Source organism: Fusarium oxysporum, chromosome 3 (genome assembly GCF_000149955.1).
Source record: "Fusarium oxysporum f. sp. lycopersici 4287 chromosome 3, whole genome shotgun sequence".
Taxonomy (NCBI): domain Eukaryota; kingdom Fungi; phylum Ascomycota; class Sordariomycetes; order Hypocreales; family Nectriaceae; genus Fusarium; species Fusarium oxysporum.
In genome coordinates this window covers 4124070-4141063 of record NC_030988.1, presented here as the reverse complement: position 1 = coordinate 4141063, position 16994 = coordinate 4124070, and the positions used below count along the sequence as shown (strand labels likewise).

Below are 16994 nucleotides of genomic sequence, written 5' to 3'. Positions count from 1 at the left end.
GGGTCCGTGGAGATAACCTCAGTCGTCTCGTAACCAGGTAGCTCGCTTCAGGCGTCATTCGCATTCGAATTTGCGTGTCACTACTCTTGAAGTTTCACTTGATTTTCTTTATGCCGGCTTCCGCTTACAGCTCAGATTGAGCTCTCTGCTTATGCCCCCCATCCCTCGTACTCAATTGATCGAGATTAGATTGTGGTATGCGGCGTGGTGCGGATAGATAGCAGAGTTTCAGGACACAGTACCCTGGTATACTCTATGCGTTACAGCGCTTGATATCACCTCTCCTACTAGAAGTCGTATACCTGTATGACCTGTTGCCCAGCCAGGAAGTTCCTCTGGCATGTCTTGTGTCTGGCTCTGGCCCTGATGATCTACTCTATAGCGACTCACTCAGACTCAATCAAGGCTTATCCGGTCAATCTCCTCCGGCCGATTCCCCCCCCTGCCCTTCCCCCCATGCTCCTTTTATCAACGTTCTTTTCAAAATGGCAAGTAGCTTGCTGGTCACGTCACAATCGTCACTTTGCCATTGCTTCTTTCCTTCTTATTTCCATCACGATCGTCTAGAGTCTCCTTCGCTTCTTCCCTTATTTCAAGGCGATCATCTTTCATCAATATCTCTACTCAACTCAGTCCTTAAGGCATCATCAAGTCACATCGGGACCAATTCGTATATTTTAGTGCAATGGGTACGGCCCTCCCTTGGTCCAACGCTAACCCCTTCGTGACCGTTCCGTGCTTACACTAAGTCCCTAAACAGACATACTCCTAGCCTTCGCCATGGCTCAGAGCGCCGCTCCACCGATGGAATCTCTGTGCGAACCGTCGGCGGTTCACAACTTCGGCACCGTGTCTCATCCTGCGCGGGAGCAATGTTGGGCCGCTGACCAGCCCAAATTCCCAGGGCCGTCTGAAGCCGTTGGCAGCAACGCCCAGCACGAATACGATGTCGATGATTTCATTCTCAACTACGGATATGCTCCTGCCTCAACCAACTTGACCGGCTCTATCTTCTCCCAGCAGTATCCCACACCACCACGAACTCGCGAGTTAACTAGCCCTGAAAGATCCCCTAGCAACTCGGACGGTCGACGACGCTCTTCTTCAACGCAATCGGACGATCAGAAACGAAAACCGAACCACGCCGAGCGCGATCCGACAAAATCATCGGGACGCGATTCCACCAAGAAGACAAAAGCAAAAGAAAAAGCAGCAGCAGAAGTTCACGAGAATACAAAAAAGCGTGGCAGTACCAACGACGCTGCAGTGACAAATCTTTCGTCTCCGCATTTTAAAAATAACGCCAACACCAGAAAAGTCCAGGAGAGGAATCGAATTGCGTCCAATAAATTCCGCATCAGGAAGCAAGAAGATGAGAGAAAACTCAAGTCTGCCGAAAAGGATATGGAGCAGATTAACCGCGACTTGTTAACCTGTGCGACAGACCTAACTCTTCAGGTTTATAACCTCAAGATGAAGCTCCTTCAGCACACCGACTGCGACTGCGCCCTTATCCAGGAGTACATCGCTAACGAAGCCCATCGCTATATCCAAGACCTAGGAGACTAAAAGCAATGCCAGCAGCCCTGATAACATGAGCATTACTTCAATTGGACGAAATACTGGAGAAAACAGTAGTTATGCGATTTACAGACACGACGACGATCTTTGATGAAGGATACGAATTAACAAGATGACGCATATTTTATCATTACAATGGTTGAACAATTAGGAGGATGTCAGGACGAGTGGCATCGGGAAGCATCTATTCAATCTTGGGGATCTGGAAAATAATCTGAGGAAATGGCCTTTTTCTTGGGCTTTTTAGCAAGTATTACGTAGATACTCTTCTGCTTACTCCCCGCTGGCCCAGCGGCGCTGGGAGACTTTGTCAACAGAGATTTTCGTGCGTACTGAACTGTCGCCTGGATCATTCCTTCCTTATAAATCCTAGACATCTAGTAGTATTCCAAATGTGTCGTAAGGGTGGCATTTTCCCACCCATCATCAAGATCTTGCAAGGGAGGCCAGGTCTGACGTCTCTTCTATCGATACCATATCAGCAAGATGTTGTGACTATCCGAGCCTGCGGGTTGTGGTTGCATGCCTCCAGCCCCCATTTCAGGCTCTTCAAAGGCTTGTAGGTCCTAGGCATGGTCCAGGGTGTCAGAGCAGTAAGGCTGTGTTGATGGGCCAACGACCAGGTGAGGAGACGGCCAGCCTAACCCTCGAAGGGGGACAGCAGAGGCGTCCGCAAAGATCCTGGTGGCACGGCTCAGGGGTTTTGACAGGCAGCCACCAAGCGACTGCAAACGTGGGAGACTCATCCTCTCCATCTCATTCAGATCTCAGCAAGAATGCGCTAATAGGGTCGCCAGGAAATAATCCAAAGAAACAACCCCTAACCCAGGATTCCAGGATGCCATACGATTATAAAACTTAACTGGGAACAAGCTACGGGGAGATAATGTCACGGTTATGGTGTGTGTTTATTTGTTCCCCGTTGCAGGAATCCCTTGTCTAGGCCTGTCGTGTACGTTTCTAGATCGTCTGATCTGGTAAGCTTTAACCTTATGGAGCTTCTTCAGTCTCTCCCCGGATTATGTAAGAATTTGGGTGTATCAGTGACGTAAGACCCAGGCAGTCATAGATGGGATTGCCCATATTTCCCTCGGCTTTGCTGCGGCGCAACGGGCTGACCAGAGGCAGATATGATACGTCAATGTGGTCCATCCAATCAATAGCGGAGAAAACGTACGCAAGATTGCGGCATGTGAGGATCATCCTTTGACCACCATGACATCATTCTTGTTAAGGAAACAACTGCTGCAAGGGGCGGCTCTTACCTGATCATAAGGGACATCATAAGCAAATTACACGTTGGCTTTACCTGTAAGTTTCCTTGAAAGGTTTATCTAGGAGACTAGGTTATCATTCAGTTAAATAGCTGGAGGCCGTAGCTTTGCATATATGCCAACGCCGCAACCGTCGTTCCGGACGCATGATGCGAAACGGACCTTCCAATTTCTCAGATCCTTCGACCTCATTAACACGCAAATCAAGTCAGGGGACTAATCTTCGACCTTTACTACCAGCTCTGCACCCTCATCCCGTAGTGACCCATGCCGAGTATCGAACAGCTCCCCTAGTACGAAGAGGAGCTCCTACATCTTTAGCCTGCGAATCCTGTCGACAACGGAAGATCAAGGTACGTCACTACTAAACCCAGTCTCTTTAAGCCCTAACCTCGGGAAGTAGCCCTTCGCTTGAAGGTTCATTCAAACGTGGGCTGAATGGTTTGCATAGTGCAACGGTGCTCGGCCGACATGTTCTCAGTGTCGAGCAAAGCACATCGATTGTGTTTACCGGCAAACACCTGAAGGTAATTATAGGCAGAGGTTAGAAGCGCTTCAAGTGTCGCATCCTGCTGCTATTGTCTATCGAGCTATACAGACTCGGCCAGAGGCTGAAGCCCACGAGATTTTCCGTCGCATTCGAGCCGGTACCGATGCCGAGACTATGGCGCATCAACTCAGCACAGCAGATCTCCTTCATCAAGTTCAGCTGGAGCCCGAAACCAGATATCGCTATCAGTTTCTTTACTCACGCCTGATGCCCTCATACTTGCAAACTCCGACAAACCCTTTCATTCACTCCTTGATTTACGAGTGGAATGAGAATGATGAGTCCGGCAACGTCAGTGTCCCGCCGCTGTCGGAATCCGAACAGAAGTATAAAGCCCAGTACTTGAGGCCGGTTCACGCAGCCTTTATTGTTGACCCTAGGATGGATGAGATTATTCCTTCCAAGTGGACTACCGTTAACGCTGACGATGACATGATGAGAACATTCATACGTGCCTACTTTCTTTACGAATAAGATTGGTTCACCTTTTTTCATAAGGATTACTTCCTGGACGGTATGCTGGCTGGATCTGGCACCTTTTGTTCTCCACTTCTTGTCAACGCCATCCTAGCGGTCGGATGTGTAAGTCGTTATGAATCTTGAGAGTCTGCAGATCTCCTGGCTCCTCTTGAAATTTGTACTTACCGTTCTCTTTGCTAGCATTGCCAAAATTACCTCTCACAACCAGCGGAGTTTTGGAACCCGAATAGCCTGGGTTATAAATTTCTTGCCGAGGCCAAAAGGCTATGGGCTGTCGAAGAATCCCGCGAGAGAAGCTTGACGACTCTACAAGCTGCTATCATCATCAATACCATTGTAAACATGTTCGGCATAGATAAACTGTCGTCAGCGTATCTAGTCCAGGCTATCGATATTGCTCATGAGTTGGGGCTGTTCGAGCCAACAACATATATAATGCACAAGAAATTACGCCACTCCTACAATCTTACGGCTTGGTCACTCTTTCATTGGCAGTGGTATGAAACATAAACCCTAATATTTCCAATGCGGTGCTTCAGTTCGCTAATTAAATGTAGTACGCTAAGTCTTCAGTTCCAGACAACACCGCTGTTGCGAACTCCGCCCCAAAGTCCGTTGCCCGATCCGGACCTCAATCCCGACTGGTATGGCGAAAGTTGGCTCAAGTATCCCTCGACTTCTGTATTAGTGCCAATGCAGTACCGTTATACTTTCAAGGCCAGGGTCGAATTCAGCCTCATCCTCAACGCGGCCATGCTTCAAGCTTCAACGAATGAAATCGACAATCAAGCAGTTCGAAGCGGGGCAGGAAGAATCATTGAAACAGTAGAGAAGCTAGAAGCATGGTACCGCACATTGCCAGACCCGTTGTTAGCGTCACATATCGTCTTTCCATCGCAACTCAAATTACAGTAAGTATATCGTTCGTCTTGTATGGGGCAGTGATACACCCTTGTTCCGCCACTGCACCAAGAATAGAGTAGACTGATGATCAACCAAAGCCTCCATTACTACTATGCCCTTATCCAACTTTACGAAATCCTAACATCATATGGGAATAGCGGCTCGCCGTCACTTCTGCTTGATCAAGACGAGCTCCAGAAATCTCTTGCCAAGTACAGAGCCTACTTTGAGACCATTCTGCGCGTCCACTATCTCCGCCATAGCTTCGAATACGGCAACATGATTCTGGCCCAGTTCCCCGCCATGCTTGCCTTGCTGGTTCTTACCAAGGTCGATTTTCTCACGGCCCGAGATTCCTCCAAGCCAGAAGTGTCTAGTATGGATGTGGGGAATACAGATCCCCGAGCCGCCAAGGCCACACTATTCATCGCGCAGAAAGGTCTCAGCGATCAGGGGAGGGGCTATTACTTGCCGAAAAGAGTACTCGAAGAAGTCCTCAGTCGCATGACGCCTAGCGACTCAAACGTACTGCAGGGTTTCATAACTATTCGGCAAGAAGGGCCGGAAGCGACTGAAGAGCGCAAGTTACGTATGGAGAGCCATTGTCCGCCAGGCATCATACATATAGCGAACGATCCGGACCGGCAGCCGCATGATAATTGGATACGTCGGTTAGCGAAGTTGACGGTTGGTGAGGAATCTGGTAGCTCAATTTTGGGCGTGATATCTGGATGTAAGGATGGCTAGGTTAAGTAGAAGGACTGGAAGGAGATGTTACAACTCAGGACTTCGACTAGATAAGGTGGTTGTTCTCTGTCATCTTGTCTGGACATCCTTAATTCGGGTAAAGTCTGAAGCATTTGAGTCAGGGTTAAGCGTACATCGCCTCTGCCTAGTCAAAACGTGAGATTTAAGACAGACATACATCGCATCGAGTATACCGTGCGGAAGCCTAATATTTTTTACGAAAGGTCTTCGAGTTTCCAAGAGGCGGCAGACCATAATTAGTCTCGGCTTTCTGTGCTATTGTGCAGAACCTTTCACTTTTATACTTCTATCTGAGATATATAGCCGGGGGGAAAAGCTTTTTGTAGTATCTTCTCAACTTATATCGTGTTTGACTTTCTTTGTACATTTACTTCACACTTTGGAAGTTTATTAGTCAGGACATATAACTAATGCCGTATTCTCAGCTAAATTTTATAAAATTCTTAGCATTCTTATTAACCTTCAAGATCTACTCAAAAGGGGAAACCCTATGGTAATGTTTAATTCAATCATATAGTTAATGGGACTTGGCTAGCTGTTTAAACCTGGGGTCCGGTTGACGACGGCTATGATTGCAAATTCCGAGTTGAAGCAGATATACACGCCGAAGAACCGGACAAAGACAAAGATCTAAGGAATACTGGTCTGGTAGCCACCAAGGCTCCTCCAACTTCTCGATATACTCCGTGGTTCCTCCTCAACCCAGACAGAAGACCGGAGCCGAAAGCAAGCGTGGAATAACGTGAAACTCGCACCGGGAATATCTGAAATTAACTTATAAGGCAAGTGCAGGGCTATTTATGAACTAAGGGAATAGATGCAGTTTTACTTTCCTCAAATATGCTTTCTAGATTTACAATGGGTACTGGTGGGGGGGCTCGAGAGAATGGAACAGACTATGAGCGAAATTATCGCACCTCAGTAAGACCCACGATCACCCTCGCCATTTTTCGTAAACTTCATCTTGACGAATATCCAACCCCCCTCTTATCATTATGGTCTTTTATTGCCGTTGCTGATTCTGGTGCGTTAGAACGCCGGTGCTGGTGGTTCAAACGACATTCCCTTCCCGGTGTATGTACCGCAATGAGTGCCTCGAGGTTTGCACATTCCCGTTGCAGTCGAAACTTTTTTTGGCATTCAGGGCAGTATTCTGCGACGCCAGGCGGTCCTGGTCTGTTTCCTCTGAAGCTGAAGGTTTGGTGGATTTGTCTTAGCGCCACTGCAGCAGGTCATCCTGAACTGTTACCTCGGCCATTGCACGGAGTATGCAATATGATCGCTGATACGAATCTGATTTCGCACTCTTGCGTGAGATATTTTAGGCCAGGCAGTTGAGATAATCGGTTCGCAGCCTTATGCTGCAACCCAAATCCTTAATAGAGGAAGAACGGTGACTGAATATAATGTCAAAATGGCTGCGTAAGATACCAGTAGGGGCCAGAAGACGTAAATAAGTCATCAATATGTGCCTCTGTCAGCAAAGCGATGTCTTCCGCTTCAAACAATACCGCAGATAGTGCCGAGAAAGACAATATGTTTCATGCCACAAATACGATGCTATTGCACTGTCCACAGAAACCAGTTTCATAGTTTTGTACCATCTCAGACAAGGAAAAACGCATCTTGTCCACATCAATTGAGGAGATCCCCGGCGTCGAAGGCTGCGAGATTTGAGGTACGTCATAATAGTGTCAAGTAGGTTGCTGAACCCTGCACCTAGTGCATCTCCCCCACTTATTCAGACTTCTTTTAAAACCTCCCTTAATGTTTTCTTTAGTTATAGCAGCTTGAAAAGCAGCATAAAAGGCCGGGTAGAACTCGGTCTTGGAAATATGGGTTATAGACCTTCTGATCAAATGCTCTATTTCTCGACCATATGCCTTTTTCAGCAGCCCAAAGCACCCAACATCAAGGGGCTGAAGCAGATGAGAGGAATGAGGTGGCATACAGAGCGTGATGATATTGTTCTCCTCACAATATATCTGGAAATCAGCAGACTGATGACTTTCATGGCCATCAAGGATCAGAAGACGATAGGCACCAACTGATCGGTCGGATGTACATCGATTGAAGTGCTTTAGCCAGTCGAGGCCTATCTCATTATCTGTCAAGCCGTTTTAGGTCGTGGCGATAGCCCAAGTGCCCGGGAGGTTGCTCTCTTGGTACTAATTGGCAAGGTAATATTGGCCTGCAACCACGATAAATGGATTGATGACCCTGCCTTCCGCATTGATCGCTTGAGTCACTGTAACCCATTCCCGGTTTCCAGGCTGGACTAATTTCGGGCTTCCACGCCTTTCCGAGCTGGTAATGACTATACCGCTTGATATCATGCCCATCATAAAGCCGGTCTCGTCAAAGTTCCAGATATCATCTGATCGGATGCCATATTTCGCACTTATGTCCTCTACGAGCCTGAACAAATTACGAATAGTGATTGGATCTTCGCATTTGGCCCTCTGATAGTCATATTTCCTCTGAAAACGCGTCTTGAGCTCTGGTTGCCGCTTAATAAAATTGGTAGCCCAGCGCTTGCCAACTGGTGATGCGTCACGATCAGCAAGCAGTCGATTCGCCATTTCCCCAACATCGCGATGCCGGGAAGAAAATCCTAGTGAATCTAGGTCAAGAATATATTGAAACATAATCTGTTCCTCTAGATCACTTAGTTTCCGCTGTTTTGGAACCCAATCGCAACGCGCTTGACGGCCGATTGATCGGTGATGGAGGGTTTCAAAGTGGATATCACATATCTTTGCGGCTCGTCGCAGACTTAATTTAGGGTCTGCCTGGTAGGCCTAAAGTGCAAGAATGATTTTAGCCTCTTGACTAGACTGTGGCATATCATGTGGTCGTAAATTGAATGATTAGATAGAAAGTAATGTATATGAGGGATTTTTGTTTCGCATGCTTATCATGTACGTTATTTAAAAGGGTAAAGCTTAATAGAGAAGTAGATATGGTGCGGCGTATCATAGCATCTACGAGAAGGCCTAAAAATTCTTTTCCGCAGAGCATGCTCATAATGAGTTCGTCAGAATGCAATCCGTTGGCATTATCCCTACCTTCATCAACTCTGTTAAAGTTCTAACCCTCCCAGAGGACGGGCGAACTGGACAGGGTCGTTGTGACTATGGTGGATATTATGAAAGGTGAGGGGATCGAGCCTTTATGCAAAAAAGCAAATAAAGCAACCGGCTTCCCTCTACGGAATACAAGATCAGCCTCCAAGGGTTCAGATGCAGGATACCTCAGCTCCCAGTTTCATCAAGGGGGGTTAGTGAGTCGCATCCTTGAAGCAATGACCCAATAGGATGAAGCCCCGCCACAGAATGTCCAAGCGGGTCACATTTTAAGGTTCATCATCTCAGACACTTGCCTTTTTAACAGACATTTTGCACAGTGTAATAGTCCATCCATGTCAGCCCAACGAGAGACGATATCTCCTCCTTTTCTTTTGCAAGCGTAGATAAAAATGCTAATTCCCGTTAATTAGTTAAACTCCCTTGGATTCCGAGTCCTGGCCTCAATGCGATACAAGCTTTACTAATCTTTACATGTCAAAATGTCTAGCCAACTCGAGTTATCAGACGTCGAGTTCATGACAAAAGGCTATCGGAACCGAACAATCCTTGTCTTTTCAATATGCTTCCCTTTGGCTATGTTGACCGTTTCTCTACGATTTTTCAGTCGTGTCTTGGCAAAAAGTCCCTTCTGGTGGGATGACTGGTTATCGCTAACTGGTCTGGTAAGTTTTTCGCATGCTATCCCAGTCGAGGTTCGCGAACTGATACGTCTTTCTTTTCAGTTCATGACGGGAGGGTTCTGCGCCTGTGTGTTGTCATGCCTCCCCAGCCTTGGTCTCCTTAGTGGCGAAGAGCCCATCACAAATGAACTCTTGAGCCATAACGCCAAAGGAGCATACGTCGCCGAGATGTTCTATTATTGCAATCAAATCAGTCTCAAGTTTTCTATTCTAATGTTCTACTGGAGAGTCTTTGCGTCATCAACCTACATCCGAAGGTCTATCTACTATATTGGAATGTGCATTCTTCTCTGGTTTACTTCCGCGGTCAGTGTTCACTCTTTTGTCGCCATTTTTATATGTTATAGCTGATTAAAGAACAGTTTATTGTCTCTGCTCTTCAATGCGTCCCAGTACACGCAAACTGGGATCCGATCGCGAAACAACAACCCGATGTAAAATGCGTCGACTTGAATGGGTTTTTCTTTGGCACTTCGATTCCGAATATTGTGGCCGATTTGGTTCTGGTTGTTCTACCGATTCCGCAAGTATTACAACTCAAGATTACACTCACACAAAAATGTTTCGTTATTCTGTTTTTTATACTCGGTGGCTTGTGAGTCCCCTTCATCTACAGATCATTGCTGCCGACTGACTTTGTCGCAAGTGTTGTCATCACGTCCATCATTCGACTAGAATTAATTACCAAAGTCGACTTTGGAACCTTTGCCGTCAATTGGACAGTCGACAACTCAGTTCTATGGACCATTGTCGAAAATTGTTGCGGCGTTATCAGCGTCTGTCTCCCCTCACTCCGACCCATCATTAGATTCATACCATGGAAAGCCTTCCAGAACGCCTTCACACGCAGCTACAGTGCAAGTCACGAGTCCAAATCTCAACCAAAGTCAACAGCGAGAACGGGTACGAATCTTTTCGAACGATCGCGCCAACGATCTCAATGGAGTCAGATTGAATCGACAAATGAGGGCCAGTTGGAGGGACATGCTGGGATTAGGAAGCACACGGAGATCGATATCAGCTCAATTGAGATGGCTTCCTTGTCAAACTCGAGTCAAGTGCGACTTGCAGGGGTCGAGGATAATTACAAGCAGTGATGGCAGTTTTTAGCTGGTGGACTGTAATATCAGAATCAGTATAGTAGAGTTTACATGATGGCAGCAATTTCAACAAATGAAAACGTGTATATACTGTTTGACTTTTGATGATTCTTGATAGCACTGTGAAGAAATGCCAGCATTCGATCTCGTATAGCTATCCATGTCTCTTGGAACCAACAGAAAGAAAGATTGAAAGCCATCAGAAAGTGGTGTGCTATTGGTTCTGTCCAACTTGCTGACAACCCGACTGCGATCCCTGTTTCAGCTGCTGCAGAAGACACTGTCCAACATGAAGAGCACTAACGAACTCGCTTCCAAAACAGAGGGTGCAAGCTTGAACTGACCAATAACCGTTGGATTCAAGTCATGCCCGAGTCAGATAAACCCCACTCACCCCCCTCCCCCGGCACGTCCCAGCCGATGTAAAGCCTCACACCAGGATTGGCATCCCAGACATGAGTGTAGATCAATACTAAGATAGTCTGTAGCGGCAGGAGTATTTGCCTTTTACACTCCAATTCCGTGCCATCCAATCTTTACGTTTTGTGTATTCCTTGTCATAGTCCCAGCCATGGACTCGAATGTCCTTGGAGGAAATATTGAATTTTTGGTCTCACTCGAAATACTTATGCTACTATTGGATCACACCCTGGACGGTCTTTGAAGGGTCCTGGTCCAGGTCACCCAGAAGGGTCTGGGTCATCAAGAAGGATCCGCCTCAAGTATCCGTACAAGGATGAAAGCCTCTTCATTGCTTTTTCTACTTCCCACCTGCTCCCCTTGACTTTTTGTCCCGTTCCTCCCATCTTGTCACTTCCACCTGTCGATCTCCGTGTCACTCACTGCACATCATTCGACCGGTAACAAGCAAGTTCGCAGCCGAAACTCAAAGATGAAGGGCCTTTTCCTCCTCGCCAGCTTCTTCCAAGCGCTTCATGCGTCAGTCATCAGAAGCAAAATCGATGCCTCAGCCACGGGTTACCCACTTGAGATTGGTCAAGTAAAGACCCAGGATGGGATCAAGCTCAATTATACTCAGGCTGGTCCCCAGGGTGGTCAGAATCTGCTGTTTATTCCGGGATGGCGACAAACTGCTGCGGAGTGGAAAAAGCAAGTCAAGTACTTTTCTGAGTCTGGCTACCGCGTGACTGCGTACGATATGCGTGGCCATGGCGAGTCAGAGAAGCCTGACTTTGGTTATCGACTGAGTCGCTTTGGAGCCGATCTCAACGACGTCTTGACTACTCTCAACCTCCGGAACGTGAGCATCATTGCCCATTCTATGGGTTCATCTGTTACATGGGCTTTTTGGGACCAGTACCCTGAGGAGCGTAAACGAGTCGACCATTTCGCCATCGTTGACCAGTCATCAGTTCTCGTTCGTGATCCCACATGGACAAAGCAGCAAGCTGATACATGGTCTGCTGCCCTCTTCACGCCAGAGCAGACCTACACCTTCGCTCATAATATGACCCTCGAGACCCCTCCTTTCGTCAAGTCAATGTTCTCTCCTCAGATTTCTGAAGCAGACTACAAGTGGGTGCTTTCAGAGAATCAAAAAATGAGCGACAAACACGCCGCCACATTGCTCATCAACCACGCCTTTGCCGACTGGCGTGATGTCCTGCCGCGCATTGATATCCCGTCACTGATCATCTCTGGCGATATTAGTATTAATAATGCTTCGGGTATCGCCTGGGCTGCGTCTCGGATCCCTGGTGCGAAGAGCCGAACTTTTACAGCTAAGGAGAAGGGAAGCCACTTTATATTCTGGGAGAACCCCAAGTTATTTAATCAGGTTATTGAAGAGTTTATTACCTCTTGAGCTACAAACTAGGTTTAATATCGTATGAAATTAATAACATAGTTCTTATCCTAGCATAGTAGTTATTTTCTTTTATTACATTGATTCCCTAACTAATACCGTTAACGTACACGATAAGCATGTGAACCATCCAAGCATGTGAACCACTTTTCCCTCTTACACCTAACTTTTCACTTAATCAATTGATTTATCAACCACCAAGCATGTCAGACCCAAATTACGAAGCTAGAATACTTCTTGCCCTTCAGGCACTTCAAACTAATCCTAAATTAAGCCTCCGATGCGCTGCAGATATATATAAAGTTAATCGCATAACCTTAAGTCGCCGACAGAATGGTCTCCAATCTCGACGCGATTGGATTCCAAAATCACGCCGTTTATCAAATCTAGAGGAACAGATTATAGTTCAGTTTATTCTCGACCTAGATACGCGAGGATTTCCTCCCCGACTGCGTGCTGTTGAAGAAATGGCCAACCGACTGCTCGCTGACCGCGATGCGCTACCTGTCGGTAAGCGCTGGGCTCATAACTTCGTCAAGCGGCAACCAGAGCTAAAGACGCGTTTATTTCGGAGATATGACTACCAGAGAGCCAAATGCGAAGATCCGACTATTATTCGTGGCTGGTTTAGGCTTGTACAGAATACAATTGCAAAGTACGGTATCCGATCAGATGATATCTGGAACTTTGACGAGACTGGCTTCCTTATAGGCATGATTGCAAGCGGAATGGTTGTCACAGGCACAGACAGGCGTGGACGACCTAAATCAGTGCAGCCTGGAAACCGGGAATGGATTACGGTCATTCAGGCGATTAATGCGGCAGGCTGGGCGATCCAGCCGTTTATCATCGGTGGGGGCCAATATCACCTCGCCAACTGGTACCGAGAAAGTAACCTCCCAGCCGATTGGGCTATTGCGACAAGCCAAAATGGCTGGATCGATAACGAGATAGGACTTGAGTGGCTAAAGCACTTTGATCGGTGTACAAGCAACCGATCAGTTGGTTCCTATCGTCTTCTGATCCTCGATGGCCATGAAAGTCACCACTCTGTCGATTTTGAGAGATATTGCGAGGAACATAAGATTATTACACTTTGTATGCCACCTCATTCGTCTCATCTACTCCAGCCTCTTGATGTCGGGTACTTTAACCTGCTTAAAAACGCTTATGGTCGAGAAATAGAGCATTTGATCAGATGCTCTATAACACATGTTTCTAAGACCGAGTTCTTCCCGGCCTTTTATGCAGCGCATCAAGCTACTATGACCGAAAGAAATATCAAGTCAGCCTTTAGAGGAGCCGGGCTTGTTCCTTTAGATCCAGAAAGTGTGGTCTCAAAGCTTGATGTGCAGCTGCGGACTCCGACGCCTGCTGAAGAGGTCGCTAACCCTTCAACCCCTTGGGTCTCAAAGACGCCAAAGACCGTGCTTGAGGCTGGCTCTCAGTCTGAATACCTTGAACGACGAATCAGAAGACATCACAGTAGCTCTCCAGAGTCGGTTATTGAAGCTATGAAGTCTCTAGAGAAGTCAACAAAGGAACGTATGCATAAGATTACCTTACTGACAGCCAGGCTGGATGATGTTCAAGAGGCAAATAAGATACTAAGCCGGTGCCGAAGGGCAAAAAGAACCCGACTACAGAAGGGAGGAGTAATGACAGTAGATGAAGCAAGGCAGGCAATTGATCAGATGGATGTTGATGCGCAGGTAGTTGCAGAATCGTCAAGAAGTAGTGGTCAAAGAAAGTCGGTCGGACCGGGGGTTCGGCGCTGTGGAGTGTGCGGTAAGCCCGGACATAATGCAAGAACGTGTCAAGTAGTAATTGGGATGTCTGGGGAAGAATATAGTGAGTAGTTTTAATTGATTAATTGATTTGTTGTGTTTTTATGATGATATCTACCTATATGGTGTAAGAAAAGTGGTTCACATACTTGGATGGTTCACATGCTTATCGATGGTGCCCGCAATTACGTCGTAATTCGCTCCGACCACGTGACGACTTATCCCCCGCAAAAAGCGGCCCGTGAAATCGTGTGCGCGGCGCCTGATAAGTGCTTTTGATAAGTTCCCCGCAACTTATCAGGCCCCAGACAGGAAACAAACACCACGTAGAAAGGCCTTGATCGACCGAGATGGCCGCAGACGACTCGTACACGGCCGCAGACGAGCGTGCCCGTGCCACCCGGAGGGCGGGCCTTCAGGCGAAGAAGGACGAACAGCCGGCGAACACGGCACGGAGTTATGCTGCGAAGCAGCGGGAGTGGAAGGCGCGTTCCCCCGGCCGCCGCCCTCTCTTTTCCCCTTTGCCCTTGTCTCTTTTTTTTTTACGTAGAGTCCCATGGGCGGCTAACAGACGAGGACTTATAGGCCTGGTGCCGTACACCTCGGGCTGCGGCAGACGGCTCACTTTATAGCTGGCCCGACGGCGAGCTCGTAACTCCAGACAAGCTAGCAGCGTGGCTCAAAGAGGATATCCTCTTACGACGCGTTGCCCCGCCGCAAAAGAAACCACGGGCACGGGGTAAGGGCAAGGGCAAAGGAAAGGCTGTAAAGTTACGGCGGCAGCTCGAACAGGAGCAGCTCGAGGCCGCGGCCCTGGCAGAAGCCGAAAGCCTAGCCGAAGCTCTAGAGGTCCCCCTGGCCGAGGCCGCCGAGCTGCTTGCGGACGACCGCGAGGGCTACGTGCCACCCACGGCCCTTGCGCCGGCTGCAGCAGACATTGCCGAAGGATCTCTGCTTACGAGGGGCACTATCGACGCCTATATCGCGGCCGTTATCGAGCTCTGGCGGCTCCAGGTAGCCCACGGCAACGCAAACACGGAAAACCCCCGGGGCGCCGCCGTACGAGGCTTCCTTGAGCAACGCGGCCGGCAGCGGGGGAAGCACGACCGCGCCTCCTTTAAAGACCGCGGGACTGACGGGATCCAGGCCGGCTATTCACCCGACGAATGGCTCCGGGTCCAGGATCTCCTTCTCAGCGGGGCCGCATACATGCCCCAAAACCTCCGTACGCGAGTTGACCTTCTATTCGGCCACTACTACCTCTTACGGGGGGAAAACCGCCGTAAGATGGAGCTTGCAGACCTGTCTCTACTCGACTATCCGTCTTCAGAAGGCCCGACCCCCTGTTGCTGCCTCGTTACCCTTTTGCGAGACGGTAAGCTAAACAAGACGACAAAGAAAGAGTTCATGGGTGCCCTCCGGCATAAGGACCCGTTGTTCTGTACGCAGGGGGCCTTAGCACAGCTCTTCTTCTGGCGCTGGCACGTCGCCGGCGAGCCGTCCCCGTCCTTCCGGCGCCGCCAGGACTGGTATCGGATCAAGGTTCTTGTCGGACGGGACCGCGAGCAGGAGCTCTCGTACCCGACGCAGCTACAAGAGACCTGGCGTATCTTCGGTGCTGCTGGCCTTATGGCGTCAAAGAAGACGCACCTCCCGCGCAGGGTAGGCGCCCAGGACGCGGAGACCCACGGCACATCGCTCGCCCAGATCTTGCAGGCCGGCCGCTGGAACCAGAACGTGCTCTGCCAGGCCTATCTTACGCGTCTACCGCGCCAGTTCATGCGTATTGTTGCCGGCTTCTCGGCGTCACCCGGGGACTACTTCCTCGCGCGTGCGGCCCACGAGCCCCCGTACGTCTTACAAAAGCAGCTCTGGCCGTGGATCGAGGAGTGGGAGCCTCGCTTTGAGGCTCGCGCGCGCCGGCAATGCTGGGCAGAAGGTGGCCTCGACGACGACGACCTAGCCGCCGACGGCTTCCTTAAGCTTATGCGGCGCCTGCGCATAGTACTGTTACAGGACCTGGCTGTATTGCAGCCTCGCTATCCGTCGCTACCCTTCTTCGCCTACGCCCCTTTTAACGGGCCCGAATGGGATGAGTTCGCCGTCGCCGTTCGCTCTGACGCGGTAGGGGCTACGGGGCCGTTAAGCCTGCTCGTACAACGCGCGCTGCCAGAGCTTAGCGGTGTGTTAGAGAGCACACGCGAGGCCGTCTTACAGAATAGCCAGCGGCTGGCCATCCGGCTAGAGGCCCGGCTAGAAGGAATTCAGGACGGCCTCGATGCCCTCCTCCAAGGCAAGGTCCCTGTCACCTTTACCGGCCACTTTGGAGCCGGGCCAGCAGTGTCGCTGGCGCCGGCGCCGGCGCCGTCGACAGCCCCTACCTTGAACTTCAATACGGCTCCGGCTCCGGCTCCAGAGCCTCCAGTACCAGGTATGCCCGTCGTTGCAGCCCTGGCCAAGGTCTTTACAGTGCGGGATGTCTGGAAGGAATGGGAGGAAGGGATTGCAGGTCAGCCGGCCGTACGGGTGCTAGAAGAGACGTGGGGAAGCCGCTGGCGCCCGGGGAACGGGATCAGGGTGCAGTTCTGTCGCCGGAAGGTGATCTGGGATGAGCTCTTGGCCCGCACGGCGTCCGGCAAGAACGAGGAGGAGGCAGTTGCAGAGCTAGAGCTCTTACGCGCCGGCCGGAGCTTGAACCGGCTCGTCGATGAGCTCAAACAGCGCCGCCGGCGGGGCCAGGGCCAGGGCAGGATACGGGTACAGGTAGGGACCCCCGTGCCCGATGACTCAGGCCCGGGACCAAGGCCGACTCGGGGCCAGGGCCATCGGGGGCGCTGGGCTCGGCTAGGGAGGAGGCGGACCGCCCCTCGACGACGGTAAGCTGGCTGTCAGGTAGGATCTTTATATATTTATAGCTATAACTAGTCCGTATCTATCTATCTATCTAGAAAGCGCAT

General features: G+C 49.5%; 6 protein-coding genes across 6 annotated transcripts; all 6 read left to right on the top strand.

Annotated features, from left to right (window-relative positions):
- Positions 1 to 780: 780 nt before the first annotated feature.
- Positions 781 to 1569, top strand: FOXG_06828 (uncharacterized protein; the record flags this gene model as incomplete). The annotated part of the gene is made up of 1 exon (XM_018385480.1): positions 781 to 1569. One exon carries the CDS (start codon positions 781 to 783, stop codon positions 1567 to 1569), a length of 789 nt encoding a protein of 262 aa, XP_018242861.1.
- A 1435-nt stretch (positions 1570 to 3004) lies between these two features.
- FOXG_19413 (uncharacterized protein) lies at positions 3005 to 3879 on the top strand (the record flags this gene model as incomplete). Its single annotated transcript, XM_018399627.1, has 2 exons — positions 3005 to 3208; positions 3307 to 3879. The coding sequence occupies 2 exons, from the start codon at positions 3005 to 3007 to the stop codon at positions 3877 to 3879; spliced, it is 777 nt and encodes a 258-aa protein (XP_018242860.1).
- A 42-nt stretch (positions 3880 to 3921) lies between these two features.
- On the top strand, positions 3922 to 5535 carry FOXG_06827 (uncharacterized protein; the record flags this gene model as incomplete). The annotated part of the gene is made up of 4 exons (XM_018385479.1): positions 3922 to 3987; positions 4066 to 4382; positions 4443 to 4796; positions 4887 to 5535. The coding sequence occupies 4 exons, from the start codon at positions 3922 to 3924 to the stop codon at positions 5533 to 5535; spliced, it is 1386 nt and encodes a 461-aa protein (XP_018242859.1).
- A 3589-nt stretch (positions 5536 to 9124) lies between these two features.
- Positions 9125 to 10422, top strand: FOXG_19412 (uncharacterized protein; the record flags this gene model as incomplete). The annotated part of the gene is made up of 4 exons (XM_018399626.1): positions 9125 to 9307; positions 9368 to 9631; positions 9688 to 9920; positions 9972 to 10422. 4 exons carry the CDS (start codon positions 9125 to 9127, stop codon positions 10420 to 10422), a joined length of 1131 nt encoding a protein of 376 aa, XP_018242858.1.
- Positions 10423 to 11317: 895 nt separating this feature from the next.
- FOXG_06826 (uncharacterized protein) lies at positions 11318 to 12250 on the top strand (the record flags this gene model as incomplete). Its single annotated transcript, XM_018385478.1, has 1 exon — positions 11318 to 12250. One exon carries the CDS (start codon positions 11318 to 11320, stop codon positions 12248 to 12250), a length of 933 nt encoding a protein of 310 aa, XP_018242857.1.
- Positions 12251 to 14273: 2023 nt separating this feature from the next.
- Positions 14274 to 16994, top strand: FOXG_06825 (uncharacterized protein). The gene is made up of 2 exons (XM_018385477.1): positions 14274 to 14522; positions 14623 to 16994. Exons 1-2 carry the CDS (start codon positions 14388 to 14390, stop codon positions 16915 to 16917), a joined length of 2430 nt encoding a protein of 809 aa, XP_018242856.1. The 5' UTR covers positions 14274 to 14387; the 3' UTR covers positions 16918 to 16994.

Excerpts from the sequence above, each read along its gene's own strand:
- FOXG_06825 (XM_018385477.1), top strand. The coding sequence starts at position 14,388 with ATGGCCGCAGACGACTCGTACACGGCCGCAGACGAGCGTGCCCGTGCC. Across the intron at positions 14,523-14,622 it reads CGAAGCAGCGGGAGTGGAAG|GCCTGGTGCCGTACACCTCG; the intron begins GCGCGTTCCCCC and ends GAGGACTTATAG.